Source organism: Struthio camelus, chromosome 29 (genome assembly GCF_040807025.1).
Source record: "Struthio camelus isolate bStrCam1 chromosome 29, bStrCam1.hap1, whole genome shotgun sequence".
Classification (NCBI taxonomy): Eukaryota; Metazoa; Chordata; class Aves; order Struthioniformes; family Struthionidae; genus Struthio; species Struthio camelus.
In genome coordinates, this window is record NC_090970.1 from 5,043,339 (window position 1) to 5,060,189 (window position 16,851).

The following is a 16,851-nucleotide window of genomic DNA, read 5'->3' on the forward strand; positions in this document are numbered from 1 at the left end:
ACTCAGCAGCACTCCTGACTGCGCTAAGCAGCAGAGAGCCCATTTGCCTCTCTGGTCTTTGCAATGTTCATGCCTGCAGCAACACAGATATCTGTCCCTGCAAAGAACGCTCCCCAGATGTGATGATGGAATCTAAAAATCTCCACACCAAATAATTATAAAAAGAAGCAAAACCTCCCTCCTGCAGCCCAAGCTCCTTAGAACTGTGTGTGAGGATATTAACAGCCCTTTTCATTAAAGGTGGACATCCTTATACACCAGTAGCGAAAACCAGAGCTATCACAAACCAATTCCATCTACCCACTGGTCTAGATTAGGACAGGCCCCTGCTCCTCACAGCACACTCAGCTGGAGCTGAAGCTGAGGAGCTGAATGAACGTCTTCCTGAGGAGAAAAGAAATTTGTCTGTATTGCGTTTCTGTGTGGGTGGGTGGGTGTGGGGGGGAATTGTATATGAAAAATGGAAACGTTTTGCTCAGAGAAAACTGTTCTAAGTTGTCACTGTCTTTTCTTCCTCAGACAGCACCCCTGTGCCCCAAAGGAGAAAATGTCCAACAGCAGCTTCCTCAACGGGTTCCTCCTCCTGGCGTTTGCGGACACACGGGAGCTGCAGCTCTTGCACTTCTCGCTCTTCCTGGGCATCTACCTGGCTGCCCTCCTGGCCAACGGCCTCATCATCACAGCCGTAGCCTGCCACCACCACCTCCACACCCCCATGTACTTCTTCCTCCTCCACCTCGCCCTCCTCGACCTGGCCTCCATCTCCACCACTGTCCCCAAATCCATGGCCAATTCCCTGAGGGACACCAGGGCCATTTCCTATGCAGGATGTGCTGCCCAGGTCTTTTTCTTTGTCTTCTTATTTTCAGCCGAGTATTCTCTCCTCACAGTCATGGCCTATGACCACTATGTTGCCATCTGCAGACCCCTGCACTACGGGACCCTCCTGGGCACCAGAGCTTGTGTCAGGATGGCAGCAGCTGCCTGGGCCGGTGGTTTTCTCTATGCTCTCCTGCACACTGCCAACACATTTTCCATTCCTCTCTGCCAAGGCAATGTCCTGGACCAGTTCTTCTGCGAGATTCCCCACATCCTCATGCTCTCCTGCTCAGACTTCTACCTCAGGGAAGTGGGGCTTATTGTGCTTGGTCTTTTTTCATTCCTTGGGTGTTTCATTTTCATTGTGCTGTCCTACGTGCAGATCTTCAGAGCTGTGCTGAGGATGCCCTCTGAGCAGGGAAGGCACAAAGCCTTCTCCATGTGCCTCCCTCATCTGGCCGTGGTCTCCCTCTTTGTCAGCACTGTCATGGTTGCCTACCTGAAGCTCCCCTCCATGTCCTCCCCAGCTCTGGATGTGGTAGTGGCTGTTGTGTACTCGGTGGTGCCTCCAGCAGTGAACCCCCTCCTCCAGAGCATGAGGAACAAGGAGATCAAGGATGCCCTGAGAAAACTGGTTATACAGGTGCAACGTAAGCACCGATAACTCTCCCATGCACGTCCATTCATCAGTCCCAGGGCATTTGGCATCAAGGCTCTGTGTGGTGCATTTATTTCTTTCTTACTTTCTCTTTCTTACTTTACTTTCTCGTAAACTGCAAAGAAGTTTTGTTCATGTCTCTTCTCAGGAATCTCTCATTTGAAGCCGACCCAGACACTGTGTTGAAGCAGGAAGGCAGGCTTACCCTTCATCAGCAGAGATGGGGGAACCTCAGAGCCCTCTAGTCTGAGCTCCCTCAGATGCCCCCAGTGCAATGAGGGGAGTTTCCCTTTGCAGGGTCCCTTTTGGCACTGACACCAAGGGAGCTCAGGGGCACAGAGTCAGGCTCAGACAAGTACAGACAGGGTGAGATCACGGGTCCCAGGTCTCGTAGGAGAGCTCAGCTCTGCTGGCCATAGTCAAGGTGTGATCTCACACCCCTCTCCTGATAGAATGGCAGCTGGTTGTCACCATGGGCTGATCCCTTCCATCTACAGAGCTCCAACACTACAAGTGGAGGGGGAATGGAGGGAGGGGAGTCAGGCAGCAGCTTGTGAGGACAGACCCTGTGCTTGAAAGTATCATCCCCCCCACTGCCACGGCAGGCATTCCCTCACTGCAGCCTTCCTGTAGAAGCTTTAGCTTTCTTGGAGACACATCTCCTCACAGCAGCAGGGTTTCTTTTTTGGAGGCTGTGCTCTTCATCTCCACGCTGTCCTTCTGTGCCCTCTTCTGTGGATATGGCCCAGCAGGTCTCATAACTGGGTGGTGGTAGGGTTGTGTTTCCATGGGCATGAGCCCTGTGCCTACAGGCAGGACCAGGCACTGGGCACCCTTGTGCCAGACCTGGCCTCCACATTAACATGTCTTTAATAAAAGGGGATCTCCCCTGTGATGTGCCTTGAAGTCTGTCTTTTCTTCAGAAGCTGGAGTCAAAAGTACACCCAAGGGACTGCACCAGAGAAGGGCTTGCCGCTCTGCTTGTGAACTCCATGGGATGAGATCCGAGTCCCCGGGTCATCCATTAGGGACTGGGGGCTGGATTCAGGGCTCATCTGCTGGTTACCAACAAAGATGAGGAATGATCTCTGAATTACCTACCTGGGGCTGTCCCACAGGTGACAGTGCTGATGAGAGCTGCCCATCGTTGTGGAGGGGAATCTGCAGGAGATCCCCAGGAGAGCTCAGGGGATGTCCAGGGACAGCGTGTGCCTGGCAATGGGCAGTGAGTGGAGCCTCACAAAGTGAGAGAGGGTCCATGGTGGAGTTTACCAGAAGGTAAAGCACTAAATCCAGGTATGCTCGGGGAAATGAGGGCTCTGCAGTCCCCAGAGAGGCAGTGGGGACCCAGGAGGCGCAGGGAAGGGGGACAGGAGAGTGATTCCTGCACCTCCAGTGAAACACCACAGGCCGGACACCACAGTGAACACCCAAACACATCTCCTGCCTTGGGCAACACCCTGGGAGTCACTCTGAGCACCATCCATGAGCACAGACACATGGCAGCAGTATCAGTGGTGGTGATCCCTGTCCAATGGGGTTTGCTTCCCACCCCGACCAGCTCTGCCAGGGCCAAATCAGGAGTCACCTGATGGCCCCACAGCCCCACAGTCTGCTCACCCTGCAGAGCAGCACCGCCAGCCTGGGGCCCTATGGGGTGCACAGGGTGGGGGGTGTAGGATCAGCCAGGCCAGCATGGACACAGTGACCTGGAGAAAGGCTCTCTGGGGAGCAGGGATGTCCCAGGAGAAAAGCAGGGCAGCAGGCAGAGAGAGAAAATGAGAACGAGAAACAGGCTTCTCTGGGCACCAGCTCAGGGCAGGTGCCTCTGTCCCCGGGGCAACAGGAGGTGCCGGAGGGGCGGCAGGGCCAGGGCTGTCGTGGTGTGCTGGGCAGCGGGGTGGGCATGGAGGGGCTGCAGGCAGCCAGGGAGGGGGATCTCGTGGGCACAAGAGCAGGGGAGACAGAGAGTGACCGCCTCATTGCAGGACCTCGTCCCCTTTGCCAGGGAGCTGCTCCCCTTGTCCTTGGGCCGTGCCAGCATTACACTGTGGACATGCCTGTGCCTGGCCCTGCACCTCTGGGGTCCTCCCCTGACCCTGTCCCTGTCCAGCTGACCTGACTGCCCATCTCTTGCTGGGACCTGCCTGCTCACTACAGCTAAGAAAGCCTTGGCAAGGGAAGCTGGGACCCGAGCAGATCCCCAGGAGGTTGTAGGTACAAAAGGTGACCGTATCACCACAGCAGAACCTCTTTCCTGACAACCAATGTGAAGGTGTGAGGAGAGCTTTGGATCTGGTCCCTTAGCCAGGGAACGCTGCATGCAGAGTCAGAGCTAGATGAAAAAGTGAGCTCAGCCACTTAGGGGTCTGATACTATGCTGCCTATTTGGGGGAATCACAGACTCACAGAATCATTTAGGTTGGAAGGGACCTCTGGAGATCATCTCGTCCAACCTCCCTGCTCAAGCAGGGTCACCTAGAGCATATTGCCCAGGATCACATCCAGACGGCTTTTCAATATCTCCAGCAAAGGAGACTCCACTACCTCTCTGGGCAACCTGTTCCAATGCTCTGTCACCCTCACAGTCAAGAAGTTTTTTCTCAGGTTCAGATGGAATTTCCTGTGGTTCAGTTTTTGCCCATTGCCTCTTGTCCTGTTGCTGGGCACCACGGAGAAGAGGCTGGCCTCATCCTCTTGACACTCCCCCTTCAGATAAGAGGATTTCCTGTGCCACAGCTCGAGTGCTTCTGCACCATTGGTGATGGGATTGCTGCTCCAAAGAGTATGTTGTGGGGAGCAGCAAGAGTGGGGCTGCAATGGGTGGGAAGGGCAGCCAAGAGCCAAGAGTACCAGCAAGGCCAGCAGAGCAGTGCCCCACCAATGAGAAGTACCGTCCCACAGTGCCTGGACAAGAGGAGCAGAGCAGGTATGGGGATGGTAACTACGATCAGGCACAGTCCAGCGATGGCCGGACAAGAGTGGAGGGCTTCAACCAGCCCTGCTTTGTGTGGGAGGATGGACTGGAGACCTCCAGAGGTCCCTTCCCACCACAACTCCTCTGTGAGGCCATGAATTCTTGCTCCTCAGCCTCTGATCCAGCACAGCTGACCTGGGGATGAGAGCACCTAGGGCAGGGCAGAACAAGTCCAGCTGGGAGAGCATCATGGGGAAGATTTAAAGGTGCCTGGCTCAGCCCTGGGCTTGGAAAACTCCATCATTCACCCCAAGAGGCTCTGAATGCCTCTTCCCCCCTGCCCTCTGCCCTTTCCCATCAGCCCAAGTGGAGTCCAGCATGGCCTGGGGACTCTCTTCCCCACGGGGACGAGAAGGAGAGGGAGGGCCTTCACCAGCCCCACACTGCCCTTTCCACCCGTGGCCTTGGCACCTGTGTGTGCCTGGCTCTGCCCACTTGCCTTCCCCACACTCCCGGCTGCACTGGAAGCCCATCCACATCCCGGCGCTCCCACCCTCGAGCTGCCGTCCACCCCGAACCTGGAGCCCGGCCACCCACAAAGACATCGCCCGGCCAGTGCCCCGGCCATGCAGCCGAGGGCAGGGGTCTTCGCCCCAAGTCCCCTGCTCCTGCCCTGCTGCCGGCACTGCTGCTGCTGTGGCCAGGTCAAAGGCTGCTGCCGCCAGACGGCCCCGGGGCCTGAGGCAGCTCCAGCTGCCTGCAGGGCTGCGCTGGAGCCGGTGAGGAGCGGGCTGCGGTGGGGCTGGCAGCGCCAGGGTGGGTGGGCAGAGGGCAGCTGCCCTGGGCCCCGCTGCAGCTGGGGCTGGGGCTGGGGCTGGGCCCAGCTTTTCCCTGGGCAGCTCCCTGAGGAGCCGCTGCGCGGGATCCTCCAGCTCTGCCCCGGCAGCAGCACCAGCGCTCAGGGGGCTGGAGGGGACGTGCCCAGATGGGGGAAGGGGCAGGGGCTGCCCGGGGGGAGCCCCGAGACCTTGTCCGTGCAAGCAGGGCTGGAGCGAGGAAAGCCAGAGCTCAGCTGGAGCTGGAACCAGACCCCTCACACATGGCAAGGGCTGGAGTACTATTAAATAACCATTAAATGATCCCCCAGAGCCTTGGGGATGGGAGCAGCCAGCCCCTGCCCAGCCCAGGCTGTACCCCACGCGGGGCTCAGCAGACAGCCGTGCTCCGGGACCTGACGGGGTCTGGTGCAGGAGAGAGGCCGTGCAAGGCTGGCCTTGTCCCCTCCATGGGGATGCGCAGAGCTGCAGGAGGACGCAGCTGGCCATGCACCACCCCACCGCTGGGGGAGCAGCCAGCTCTGGGAGGGGTGACGCGAGGGGCTGCTGCGGGACGATGGGCCTGGGGCAGCTTCCCCAGGGTGGGCAGGCAACTCAGGCAGCAACCTGGGCTCTTCTCTCCTGCTCCCTCCAGGGCCTCCCAGCCTGGCGCTGGCCCCGCAGCAGTGCCCGCCACGGGGGGCTGCAGAGCTCTGGGCACTCGCTCCACAGCCCCAGCCCCTCGCAAGGCCACAGCAGTTCCACGGGGCAGAGAGGGGTCTCAGCCTCCCCACCAGCCCCCCCTCTGGAACTGGCCCCAGTGGCACCAGGAGGCAGGCCACAGGGACACTCTGGGTCCCTCCTTCTGGTGTCCAGGAGATCCCCTACCCCCAGCCTGCCTGCAGCCCCCCGGGCCAGCCCCTCTCTCCACGACACACCAAGACCCCCTGCCCTGGGGCTCCTCCGGCCGCTCCTGCTGCCCCAGGGGCACAGCACCCTGCCCTTCCTGGACACACAGAGAAACACGTTCCTCTTCCTCCTCTATTCCTCCTTGCCAGTGCACAGTTGCTCCTTTCCTCTTCTCCAGGGACCTCCCTGCTCCCCGCAGAGCCTTTCCCCACCTCAGTGTGTCCAGGCTGGCCTGCCCGGCCCTTCCTGGACCCTTCCCTGTGCTCCCCGCAGGGCCCTGGGCTGGCGGTGCTGCTGTGCAGAGGGAGTGGGCTGTGGGGCCACGGGGCCATGGGGTGACTCCACGCTGGCTGGGGTGGTCACGGTGGGAAGCAGACACAGCCGAACGGGCCTCATTGCACCTGACAACCCCCACCAAGGGGTCTGTGGCCATGGACGATGCTCTGAGCAATCACAGGGCATTTCCAATGGCTCAGGCTGTGTTCAGGTGCGTCCCGAGATCCAGCCCGTGCTTTTTCATTGAAGGTGACATGAAGGACTCTCCAGGCTCTCTTCCTGTGCCTGCTAGGTCCCCACTGGCTGTGGTGTGATTTCAGAGCTCTCACTTGCCTGCACATTCATTGGGTTTGACCTTTAAGTGTGGGTGACTGCACTTGATTTTGTGAAGCTCCATTCACTGCCCACCCCAGGGCACATGGTGCCCTTGGAGATGCCCTGGGCTCTCCTGGAGGCTCCATACTGCCTTAGAGAAGAACAGGCATCCGTCTCCAGCCCTGTTGGATGGGAGATACCACCTGACCATCCACCACCTCCAGGAGCCCTGGGCACTCAAAAGTGACAGCTGAATCCCACCTTCTTTCACTAACACATCACCTATGAGATCATCGCCTTGAGCCCACAGAGAGCCCCAGAAAAGCATCGGGTTCTCTCAGTGTGGAAGTCTTCAAGCACATTTTTGACTCCAGCTTTGGAAGGAGAGCCCAACCTGAAAGCATTGCACAGAGGAAATCCTCTTTTATTAGAGCTAAGCCAGCTCTGACCCTGTGACAGACATTCACAGATTCCTCTGAGTCAAACAGGCTGGTTTTGGGCTGCTGGAGAAATGGGATGAATTCAAACAATGCCCAAGGCACAAAAGCTGTCTGAGACAAACTGGAAATTGCTTGTGAGGAGAGATGGGCACCTTATTTCTGCTGAACTAGAATCATTCGGATCAGCTTGTTCAGGGCACCTTTGAGCTCCTTGTTCCTCATGCTGTAGAGGAGGGGGTTCACTGCTGGAGGCACTACCGAGTACAGAACAGCCAGCACCAGATCCAGAGCTGGGGAGGACATGGAGGGGGGCTTTAGGTAGGCAAACACTGCAGTACTGATGAAGAGGGAGACCACGGCCAAGTGAGGGAGGCACATGGAGAAGGCTTTGTGCCGGCCCTGCTCAGAGGGCATCCTCAGCACAGCTCTGAAGATCTGCACATAGGACAGCACAATGAAAATGAAACACCCAAAGAATAAACAGGCACTAACCACAATAACCCCGACTTCCCTGAGGTAGGATTGTGAGCAGGAGAGCTTGAGGACATGAGGAATCTCACAGAAGAACTGGTCCACAGTGTTGCCTTGGCAGAGAGGAATGGAAAATGTGTTTGCAGCATGCAGGAGAGCATGGAGAAAATCACTGGCCCAAGCAGCTGCTGCCATCTTGACGCAAGCTCTGGTGCCCATGAGGGTCCCGTAGTGCAGGGGTCTGAAGATGGCAACGTAGCGGTCATAGGCCATGACTGTGAGAAGAGAACACTCAGCTGACATGAATAAGGCAAACAAAAACATCTGGGCAGCACATCCCGAGTAGGAAATGGCCCTGGTGTCCCTCAGGGAATTGGCCATGGATTTGGGGACTGTGGTGGAGATGGAGGCCAGGTCGAGGAGAGCGAGGTGGAGGAGGAAGAAGTACATGGGGGTGTGGAGGCGGTGGTCGCAGGCTACGGCTGTGATGATGAGGCCGTTGGCCAGGAGGGCAGCCAGGCAGATGCCCAGGAAGAGTGCGAAGTGCAAGAGCTGCAGCTCCCGCGTGTCTGCAAACGCCAGGAGAAGGAACTCGTTGGGAGAGCTGCTGTTGGACATTTGCTCTGCCTTGCTTCAGGACACTGTCCAAGGAGGAACAGGCATTGACAAGTTAGCACAGGCTTCTCTTAGCCAAACCCATTGCCCTCCTCAGAGCAACCCCCACATTGCCTCTCTCCTTTACCTTGTTCAGCTCCCTTCCCTCACCTCTGCTTTGGGCTGCGTGTGCGGTGCAGAGCAGGGGCCTCTGCCCATGGGCTACAGAGGAGTCAGCCCTGGGCACCCTGAGCTGAGTGGTGGGGATGTGGTCTGGGAAGCAAGGGGAATATTCTGTTTTTCTCATTGGGAGAGATGAATACAGAATCACAGAATCACAGAATCGTTTAGGTTGGAAGGGACCTCTGGAGATCATCTCGTCCAACCTCCCTGCTCAAGCAGGGTCACCTAGAGCATATTGCCCAGGATCACATCCAGACGGGTTTTGAATATCTCCAGCAAAGGAGACTCCACCACCCCTCTGGGCAACCTGTTCCAATGCTCTGTCACCCTCACAGTGAAGAAGTTTTTTCTCAGGTTCAGATGGAACTTCCTGTGGTTCAGTTTCTGTACAGCGCTCATGCCAGCTGTGTCTGAAAGAGAAGGTCCCTGCGGGGGACGCATCTCTCCCAACCTTGCCCTCTTGATCGGAGCTGCCTGTATCTGAACCAGTCACACCAGATCCCACTCCAGCATGGGAGAGAAACAGTGCAGTGAAGGCAGGGGCTGACCCAACCCTTCCTCGACCTCTCTGCCCCACTGACATGGACCCTGCCCTCACATCAGTCCACCCTCTGCACTCTTTCTTCAGGCACTGTCAGGGGAGTGGGAAGTTCCTGCCTCCGCTGCAGCTGAACCCCCTCCTTAACCCCACCGAGCGTGAGAGCAAGAACCAGAGCAGCACAAAGAGGTGAGGAAACTGTGAGGACTACTGTGACGCTCCGACCACAAGGAAAGCAAGGAGCAAGACACAGACGGGCTCTCAGGAAAGCCTTCAGCTCACCCAGCTGTGCTCACCACCTCCCAGACAGCAACCAGAGCAGGACAGTCACTCTCAGCCCCCTTGTCCCGCAGTGAGAAACAAAGCTCTGCTGGAGGTCGGGCTGCTGAGGAGGGGGCTCATGCCCTGCACCCCCTGGCCTGGAGGGCAGAGGCTCTGCTGGGTGGGAGAGGAGACACAGAGGGGCTTCCTTAGGGGAACATGTCTGCACGGAAGAGGTTAATGGGGAGGTCTCCACATTCCCCCTCCCACAGCATTCACGTTTCCAGCTTCCTCTCTTTCGCTGATCAGATCTTCCCTGCTCAGAGCTTTTCCTCCTGGGAAATGGGAGCTGCTTCTCTATCCCTCGTCTTCTCCCTGTCACCGCTCACAGACCCCATGCAGAGTGGGGAAAGAGTTTTCGGAGGTTCCTCGCAGACCTCTTGATCTCTCTCTGTCAAGTCTAGGAACGTCAGTCTGTTGTCCAAACCTGGCAGCTCCTTTTCCAACCCTCCCACCTGCAAAAAGCAGGGAACGGAAAGCAGAGACTCAGGAAAGCTCCTGATCTTCAAGGCAACCCCTGCCATGAGTGACCCATCAAAGGTCCCTTGGAAATACCATGGGGGTGAGCTGGAGCTGAGAGCAGCCCTGACCCACACAGCACCCCCTCGATAGCAGATTGAACCTGCTCTGAAGGGGGTCGCTCCTTCCACCCGGACCTTCTCCCCACAGCACTGTGGGGAGCTCCCCGGGCAGGCTGAGGGCTGACCCACGCAGGCAGCAGAGTCACTGCCCCGGGCACACAGCACCCTGGGGTGCAGGGCTCTGCTCTGAATTACAGCCCTGCGCACACCTGGGGGCACTCCCTGGCTTCACAGCCCTGCACCAGCCCTGCAAGCAGGTAGCCCTCATGCCCTGTCCCTCTGACCGTGCGGCAGCGCATCCCTGCTCTCAAAGCACCTCCTGCTCCAAACAGCAGAAGCTGGGAGAGCCACCCGGACAGACGCTCTCAGCTGTGGAAGGTGCCAGCTGCAGAAGAGCCCTCCGGGAACCACAGCAGCGGTGCCCTGCAGCCAGAGACTTACTGTGTTAGGGGCTGTGAAGGTTCCTCCCTGCAGTGAGCTCTCAGCCGTCCTCCCGCTCCCAACTGCCTTTAACTTCTGAGTCGCTCATCTCCTCCTGGCCCCTGCAGGCAGTGCCCTGAGTCTTGCTGCTCCATTCAAAGGAGCTGCACCTGGACAGAGCTGTCTCTCTGCAGCGCCTGCCAGGTTGCCCTGGGCTCCGGCAGTCCCAGGAGCCAGGCCCAGCTCAGGAGCAGAGGCCCAGCTGAAGACGTGACTTTCTCTGTCCCCTGTGCACCCTCGAGATGGTTCCAGGGCTCCAGGGCTCACAGTTCCTGAAAGGCAGCAGACTGATTCCCCCCTGGCTGATTCCTCATGCTGTGATCTTCTCAGAGGCACCGCAAGGCAGGGGGAGCCATCTGCACACACACAGTAACAGCTGACACAAGAGAGCTTGAGTCTAGGGGACCTTCGGAAACTTGGGGAACAGGAACCTCATGAAGTTTTACATGGAGAAGGGGCAAGTCCTGGCCCTGGGGAAGGGTAAATCCCATGCATCAGGGCAGGTTGGGACCTTACCGGCTGCGGTGTGACCCTGAGGAGAAGGGTGTGGGCGCTGTGAGAAATGCCATATGAGCCAGTGGGGCACACTCATTGTGAAGAAGGCCAGATGACCACGGGCTGCCTTAGGAGGAGCGTGGCCACCCACACAAGGGGAGCCATTATCCCCCTCAACACAGCAGACCTCCTGCAGGCAGGTGGTCTTGGAAGAGACTGTGAGGTTACTGGCAAAGGATCCGCTGGTAGGCCAAAAGTCTAACCGGAGGGGACATTGTGGTGAGAGCCATTGTTTCTCAGAAGCTCCTTGGATGGTAGGAGGCATATGGCCGTAAAGGTGAAAGTGATGTCCCTTCTGTCTCTGCAGGTGATGGGCCAGCAGCAAGCACATTGCTGGGAAAGTGGCTGTGAGGTCACGTCTGTGCAAGCATCTGGTAGACCATTAGGAGGCCCATGGATTGGATGTGGCAGCAGCTCATTTGCTTGGATGCTCATGGTGAGGTCACTGCTGCCTGAGTACCCAATAGGCTACCCACAGGCACAGGGCTAGGGTGCTGATTTTGTGGTGTCTCCTGTCTTTGCAGGTGATAGGCCAGCAGCAGGCACAAGGCTTGGATGTTGGTTGTGAAGCCCCCTCTGCCTCAGGACCTGACTGGAGAGCAGCAGGCACATAGCTGGTCGTGTGCATGAGAGAAGCTGGAGGGCCAGCAGTAGGCCCCTTGGCTTGGTGGATGATTGTGAGGTGACTTCTGTGTGAGCAGCTGAGAGGTGAGCCTTTGGCTGCGGCCTAAGGCAGGTGTTTGTGAGGTCACTTCTGCCTGAGGATGTGGTTAGACAGAGCCTGCAGGCACAGAGCCCTTGCCCTGCTGCAACACTCTTGCCAATGCAGCCCAGGAAAAGCCCGGGGTGACCTTTGCCACCAGGACACTTGTCTGGCTCCTGCTGCTTCATGTTGTCTACCTGGACCCCCCAGGCCCTTCTCTGCCAAGCTGCTTTCCAGCCACTTGGCACCTAGCGTGTCCTGGTGCATGGGGTTATTCTTCCTTAGGTTCAAGACACTGCATTTCCCTTTGTGGAACTTCATCAGGTTCCCCTCTGCCCATGTCTCCAGCCTGCCAAGGTCCTTCTGAATGACAGGGCAAACATCTATTGTATCATGGCTGTATTTTAGGGGAGGATTGTGTCACAGAAGCTTGTAGGGCCTTAGGAGACCCAGGACTATGCAGGTGACTGAGAGGTCACTTCTGTATCTGCAGGTGATGGGCCAGGAGCAAATACATCGGTTGGAAACTCTGTGAGATCAATAGAGCCTGAGTGCCTGATAGGTCAGCAGCAGGCCCTTGGGTTGGATTTTGATTGTGAGATCACTTCTGCCTCAGTACCTGATTGGATGGCAGCTGGCACCTAGCTGGATCATGTCCATCCAGGCAGTTGGCATGCCAACAGCAGGCACCAGGGCTTGGAAGATGATGATGAGGGTACTGGATTCTGACAGGCTGGTGGTCCCAAAATCTCCAAGGCCAGTTGGAGGCACATGACTGTGAAGGTGACTGTGAGGTCACTCCTGTCTCTGCCAGTGATGGGCAAGGAGCAGGCACATGGGTGGGACCTCACAATCAACAGTGCAGATGTGTCCCCTTTGCCTGCCTCTCCCCATCCTCCTGCCCTTATCTTCTTTTGGCTGGGATGAGTGGTGGTGTGATGTGCTTCTTGTCCTCAGAATGGCTCCTTCCCAATGCCAGCCACTGAGGTTCTTTTAAAAGAGATGACCTCACCATCAACATCATAGCTGTATCACTCTCATAGTAGGACCCTTAATAGATTGAAAGTTACATTTTAAATCTGCTAAAAAGGTTGTATTTGTAATTTGTGTGTTCTGTCACTCATACTGTCCTTTGTGTGACCCTTAGTTAGTTAACCCTTGTGTCTCCCCTTACGTTATCAAATCATTGGTGGGGAGTGATTGTCTATCAAAGGGAACATTCTAGAAAGGTGACAGGCCTAGGCGCTAGTCAGCAATGGGTCCACATGCTAATGAAGGATCCAAAACGCACCAATAGGAACGCGGATCCGAACAAAGTGTGGCCAGTGGCAGTGTCTTGATGCCTGTGGTCATAGAGTGGTCCACCTATAAAGAGCCATGCGCCCCTACACTGGGGGGGGGGGGCACTTTTCCTTGTGGGTGACCCAGGAGAAAGAAGACAAGCTGAAATCACGAAGAATGGCATCGGGGAGGAAGAAACCTGGGCGATCTTTCTCAAGACCTGAAGAAGCCAAGGGCATATTCCTCGACTGAAGACGGCTCCACTGGAGGCTGTGGGACGGCCAGAGGAGGAGGCCCACCACCAATGCCGGGCTTCAGGGACTCACCACACTCCCTCCCCACCCCTCCCGACCTGGGATGCCAGGTCAGAGCTTCAGGATCCTCATTTACCCGCGGACACGAGTTAACCCTGGAAGGGCGAAGCAGCACACCCTTTCTGGTGTGGCCTGCTTGATCGTAGGGCCTCTGGCCGCGAGGCAGCACATTCTCCCCCCACTTGGCCTCCTTGGAGATGAAGAACTTCACCTGGGTGGTGGCACCCTCTGTTGAGGGTGGCCTGCTTAGGATACAGGTGCCTGGACCTGGAAGCGGCGCTCCCCACTCCGGGAGCGGCCTGTTTAACCCTGTCCCCCACAACCACCTTACCACTTTCATGCGTATTCGTTGAGTGTCTTCTGAACTCAAACCTCTGTGTGTGCATGTGTATGTTTGACTATATAACTATTTCTGTTTACTTTTATACTGAAGCTGCAGGTATACCATCGTAAATAAGTTACTACCTTGTGGTTATATTACATTGTTATCAATATTATTATAGTTATTATCATTACCATTTATCAATTCAGTAAACTTTGTTACATACCTGTTCACCACCACAATTGTAAGCTCCTTCATAAGGAGTAGGGACACCTATACAACCACCAAAACCTGTCTAGTGTATGGAGCCTGCTGGATTACCTTACAAGGGCAAAACGCCTATGAACTGGTTCAGTCATTCTGTGGAGGCCTCCTGGCACACGAGTCCAGCTGGGAGAGCGTCAGGAGGAAGATGCAAAGGTCCCTGGCTCAGACCTGGGCTTTGGAAAACTCTGTCACGCACCTCAAGAGGCTCTGAATGCCTCTTCCCCTCCGACCTGTGCTCCCCTCCTATGAGTCAAAGTGGAGTGCAGCATGGCCTGGGGACTCTCTTCCCCACAGGGAGGAGAAGGAGAGGGAGGGCCTTCACCAGCCCCACACTGCCCTTTCCACCCGTGGCCTTGGCACCTGTGTGTGCCTGGCTCTGCCCACTTGCCTGCCCCACACTCCCGGCTGCACTGGAAGCCCATCCACATCCCGGCGCTCCCACCCTCGAGCTGCCGTCCACCCCGAACCTGGAGGCCGACCACCCACAAAGGCATCGCCCGGCCAGTGCCCCGGCCGTGCAGCCGAGGGCAGGGGTCTTCGCCCCAAGTCCCCTGCTCCTGCCCTGCTGCCAGCACCGCTGCTGCTGTGGCCAGGTCAAAGGCTGCTGCCGCCAGACAGCCCCGGGGCCCGAGGCAGCTCCAGCTGCCTGCAGGGCTGCGCTGGAGCCGGTGAGGAGCGGGCTGCGGTGGGGCTGGCAGCGCCAGGGTGGGTGGACAGAGGGCAGCTGCCCTGGAACCAGACCCCTCACACATGGCAAGGGCTGGAGTACTATTAAATAGCCATTAAATGATCCCCCAGAGACTTGGGGATGGGAGCAGCCAGCCCCTGCCCAGCCCAGGCTGTGCCCCACGCGGGGCTCAGCAGACAGCCGTGCTCCGGGACCTGCCGCGGTCTGGTGCAGGAGAGAGGCCGTGCAAGGCTGGCCTTGTCCCCTCCGTGGGGATGCGCAGAGCTGCAGGAGGACGCAGCTGGCCATGCACCACCCCACCGCTGGGGGAGCAGCCAGCGCTGGGAGGGGTGACGTGAGGGGCTGCTGTGGGACGATGGGCCTGGGGCAGCTTCCCCAGCGTGGGCAGGCAACGCAGGCACCAACCTGGGCTCTTGTCTCCTGCTCCCTCCAGGGCCTCCCAGCAGTGCCCGCCCCAGGGGGCTGCAGAGCTCTGGGCACTCGCTCCACAGAACCAGCCCCTCGCAAGGCCACAGCAGCTCCACGGGGCAGAAAGGGGGCTCAGCTGCCCCACCAGCCCCAGGGCTGGTGGTGCTGCCCTGCAGGACCAGCAGGCTATGGGACCATGGGGTGACTCCCCACTGGCCGAGCTGCTCAGGACAGACCCAGCTGGACCAGCATCATTGCACCTGACCAGCCCCTCCCCAGGGTCTGTGGCTGTGCAGGATGCTTGGAGCAATCACAGGGCTTCTCACACTGCTCAGCATGTGTCCAGAGGTGTCATTAGAGCCAGCCCTCTCCCTCTCCTGAGATTGCTGAGCCCTGATTTGATGTATTCCTCAGTTTGGCCCTTCATGTTTGAGTGACTCCACTTGGTTTTGTGAGTCTCCACTCACTGCCCAGACCAGGCACATGCTGCCTCTGGAGATCCCCTCTGCTCCCCGCGTGGCTGCATATCCCCTTCCAGAAGGACGGGCAGCTGTCACCTTCCCAGCAATATGTGGGACAGTCCCCGGCAGATACCCCTTGATGACTCATCCTTTCAGGGGCCCTTGGCATCCACAAGTGACAGCTGAATCCAGACCTTGTTCCCTCACACATCACCCTAGGAGCGCATCCCCCTTAGCCCATGCACAACCCATCACAGCAACAGGACTTTGTAGGGTGCAATTCCCTGAGTGCATTCTTGGCACAAATTTTGGAAGAGGAGCCCAGCCTTCAGGCACAGTACTCAGGAGATCCCCTTTTATTACAGAGATGCTCTGTGGGAGACCAGGTCTGACACAGGGATAGGCAGATTTAGAGAAGGCCTCTGGGTCAGACAGATGGGGTTTGTGCCTCTGGAGAAGTGGGATGAATTCAAACAGACTATCAGAATATCATGACTATCAGAGAGAACTCCCACAGCACAGGAGTTGCCTGAGATAAACTGAAAAAAACTTGTGAGGAGAGATGGGCAGCTTAGTGCTGCTAAACTAGTACCAACTGAATCAGTTTCTTAAGGGCATCTTTGAGCTCCTTGTTCCTCATGCTGTAGAGGAGGGGGTTCACTGCTGGAGGCACCACCGAGTACACAACAGCCACCACCAGATCCAGAGCTGGGGAGGAGATGGAGGGGGGCTTCAGGTGGGCAAAAAATGAAGTGCTGATAAAGAGGGAGACCACAACCAGATGAGGGAGGCACATGGAGAAGGCTTTGTGCCTTCCCTGCTCAGAGGGCATCCTCAGCACAGCTCTGAAGATCTGCACGTAGGACAGCACAATGAAAATGAAACACCCAAAGAATAAACAGGCACTAACCACATTAAGCCCCACTTCCCGGAGGTAGGTGTTTGAGCAGGAGAGCTTGAGGAGTTGGGGAATCTCACAGAAGAACTGGTCCAGGACATTGCCTTGGCAGAGAGGTATGGAAAATGTGTTGGCAGTGTGCAGGAGAGCATTGAGAAAACCAGTGGCCCAGGCAGCTGCTGCCATCCTGACACAAGCTCTGGTACCCATGAGGGTCCCGTAGTGCAGGGGTCTGCAGATGGCAACAAAGCGGTCATAGGCCATGACTGTGAGGAGAGAATACTCGGCTGAAAATAAGAAGACAAAGAAAAAGACCTGGGCAGCACATGCTGAGTAGGAAATGGCGCTGGCGTCCCTCAGGGAATTGGCCATGGACTTGGGGACAGTGGTGGAGATGGAGGCCAGGTTGAGGAGGGCGAGGTGGAGGAGGAAGAAGCACATGGGGGTGTGGAGACGGTGGTGGCAGGCTACGGCTGTGATGATGAGGCCGTTGGCCAGGAGGGCAGCCAGGTAGGTGCCCAGGAAGAGTGTGAAGTGCAAGAGCTGCAGCTCCCGTGTGTCTGCAAAGGCCAGGAGGAGGAACTGGTTCAGGGAGCTGCCATTGGACACTTTGCTCTCTCCGGACATTCTCTCCGGA

At 57.3% G+C, this 16,851-nt stretch overlaps 3 protein-coding genes across 3 annotated transcripts; 1 reads left to right on the forward strand and 2 right to left on the reverse strand.

Moving 5' to 3' along the window:
* Positions 1–928: 928 nt before the first annotated feature.
* LOC138062765 (olfactory receptor 14C36-like) lies at positions 929–1,483 on the forward strand (the record flags this gene model as incomplete). Its single annotated transcript, XM_068921770.1, has 1 exon — positions 929–1,483. A coding segment is annotated over one exon (555 nt), but the record flags the coding sequence as incomplete, so codon positions are not given.
* Positions 1,484–7,302: 5,819 nt separating this feature from the next.
* LOC138062766 (olfactory receptor 14J1-like) lies at positions 7,303–7,893 on the reverse strand. The gene has a single exon (XM_068921771.1). It carries the CDS (start codon positions 7,891–7,893, stop codon positions 7,303–7,305), a length of 591 nt encoding a protein of 196 aa, XP_068777872.1.
* Positions 7,894–9,516: 1,623 nt separating this feature from the next.
* Positions 9,517–16,442, reverse strand: LOC138062767 (olfactory receptor 14J1-like; the record flags this gene model as incomplete). The annotated part of the gene is made up of 2 exons (XM_068921772.1): positions 9,517–9,711; positions 15,909–16,442. Coding segments are annotated over 2 exons (729 nt in total), but the record flags the coding sequence as incomplete, so codon positions are not given.
* Positions 16,443–16,851: the final 409 nt, after the last annotated feature.